Here is a 1,440-nt window from a genome sequence, read left to right as displayed (position 1 = left end):
GATTTCTCCCATTAAACTGGGGATTTCTCTCATTAAACTGGGGATTTCTCTCATTAAACTGGGGATTTCTCTCATTAAACTGGGGATTTCTCTCATTAAACTGGGGATTTCTCTGTTTCTCACCCTTTCTGCATGCGCAGCATCTTGTCTCCATACTTCTCCCTCAGCTGGGTGTGGATGCTCTCATCAATGCGCATGGGGTACATGGTGAGGGCGATGGCCAGGAGGCCGTGCATCTGCTCGTTCTGTTTGTTGATCTAAAAACAGGGTTTTAAACATTTACTCAGTTTAGAGCAGAAACCATTAAAAACACTACAGCGGTTTTCTGCATTACCATCTCGTATTTATACGTGGACCTCTGGAACATGTTCCTCGTCCTCTGGATGTAGAGCAGGATGTTGGCGAAGACTCGAATGGCGTCCTGGTAGCGGCGCATCATCAGATAGGCGAACCCCACRTAGTAATACGTGGTGATCTGACACTCGGGGACCCGTGAGTACATGCTCTACAAGACAGGACGAGAGGGAGGAGTTCACTCTGCAGCTCTTCATCAGGGTCAGAGTCAGAGCTCAAACTGTCAGAGGAGAAAACAGAACCTGCAGCAGCTCCCGTGTCCAACCAGTCGAGATGTGAAGTTTAAAAAACTGACGAGAGAACTTCAGTCATGCTTAAATAAAATACTAACAGATTCTGATCTGATAGCTGTTTAATGAGGAGGTAATGCTAACAGCTAAATAACATTTAAATCAGAAAATCATTAAATTATTAAACACAATTCATATCAGACAAAGTTCTGTTCCTGAGATCAAACCTACGTGACGATGTCTCAGAGTTTTATATTAAATGCCTGAATGTGACTCATCACATCAAACTCAGCATTAAATCTAAATTCAATCTAATGAAGATCGTTTTTGGTCACTTTAAAAAAGAAACTTCAAACAATATTTAAGATTTATCAGCTGGAAAGATAGAAAGTGTTTTGCAGGAAAAATATCAAAAACTAAGCTTTTCTGCTCAAATGTGTTTTTGTAGCTTCTGCTCAGAAAACAGCTTCAAAAATACATTTAAAATTATATTTCAGATATTTCATTTAAACTGATTCAGGAGGTATTTATTCATTTTAGTTTTGATAAAATGCAATCATTGCAAACAGTTAAACCGAAGATATTTTAACTGTTTTCTACACTACGAGCAACTTTTATTAAAAACTGGGGCTGTGAAATTAATCGCTTTAACTCTGATTAATTTTAGAGCAGCATGGGCATAGATTAAAACTTTTAATCATGATTGAAATTTACAATCACTTTACTATGTAGGTTGGTTTACTGCAATGCACTCAGTGCCAGGTCATGATTGTAAATGAAGTGGTTCTCAAACAGTTTACCTGGATAAATAAAAGGTTAAATAAATAAAATAAATTTTAAAAACTCCATGTGTAAC

At 37.7% G+C, this 1,440-nt stretch overlaps 1 protein-coding gene across 1 annotated transcript in view; it reads right to left on the bottom strand.

The window, feature by feature from the left end:
• The window catches only part of eif3s6ip (eukaryotic translation initiation factor 3, subunit 6 interacting protein), a gene marked incomplete in the record, with an annotated part of 17,395 nt that overhangs the window by 6,291 nt on the left and 9,664 nt on the right, over window positions 1-1,440 (bottom strand). Inside the window, 2 exon segments of the mRNA XM_014005462.1 lie at window positions 124-257; window positions 335-505. Coding sequence (XP_013860916.1) covers window positions 124-257; window positions 335-505 — 305 coding nt within the window.

The sequence above is a fragment of the Austrofundulus limnaeus genome, unplaced genomic scaffold (assembly GCF_001266775.1).
Source record: "Austrofundulus limnaeus strain Quisiro unplaced genomic scaffold, Austrofundulus_limnaeus-1.0 Scaffold30, whole genome shotgun sequence".
Lineage (NCBI taxonomy): Eukaryota > Metazoa > Chordata > Actinopteri > Cyprinodontiformes > Rivulidae > Austrofundulus > Austrofundulus limnaeus.
The sequence above is the reverse complement of the archived record's forward strand: the minus strand, read 5'-3'. Positions and strand labels throughout refer to the sequence as shown.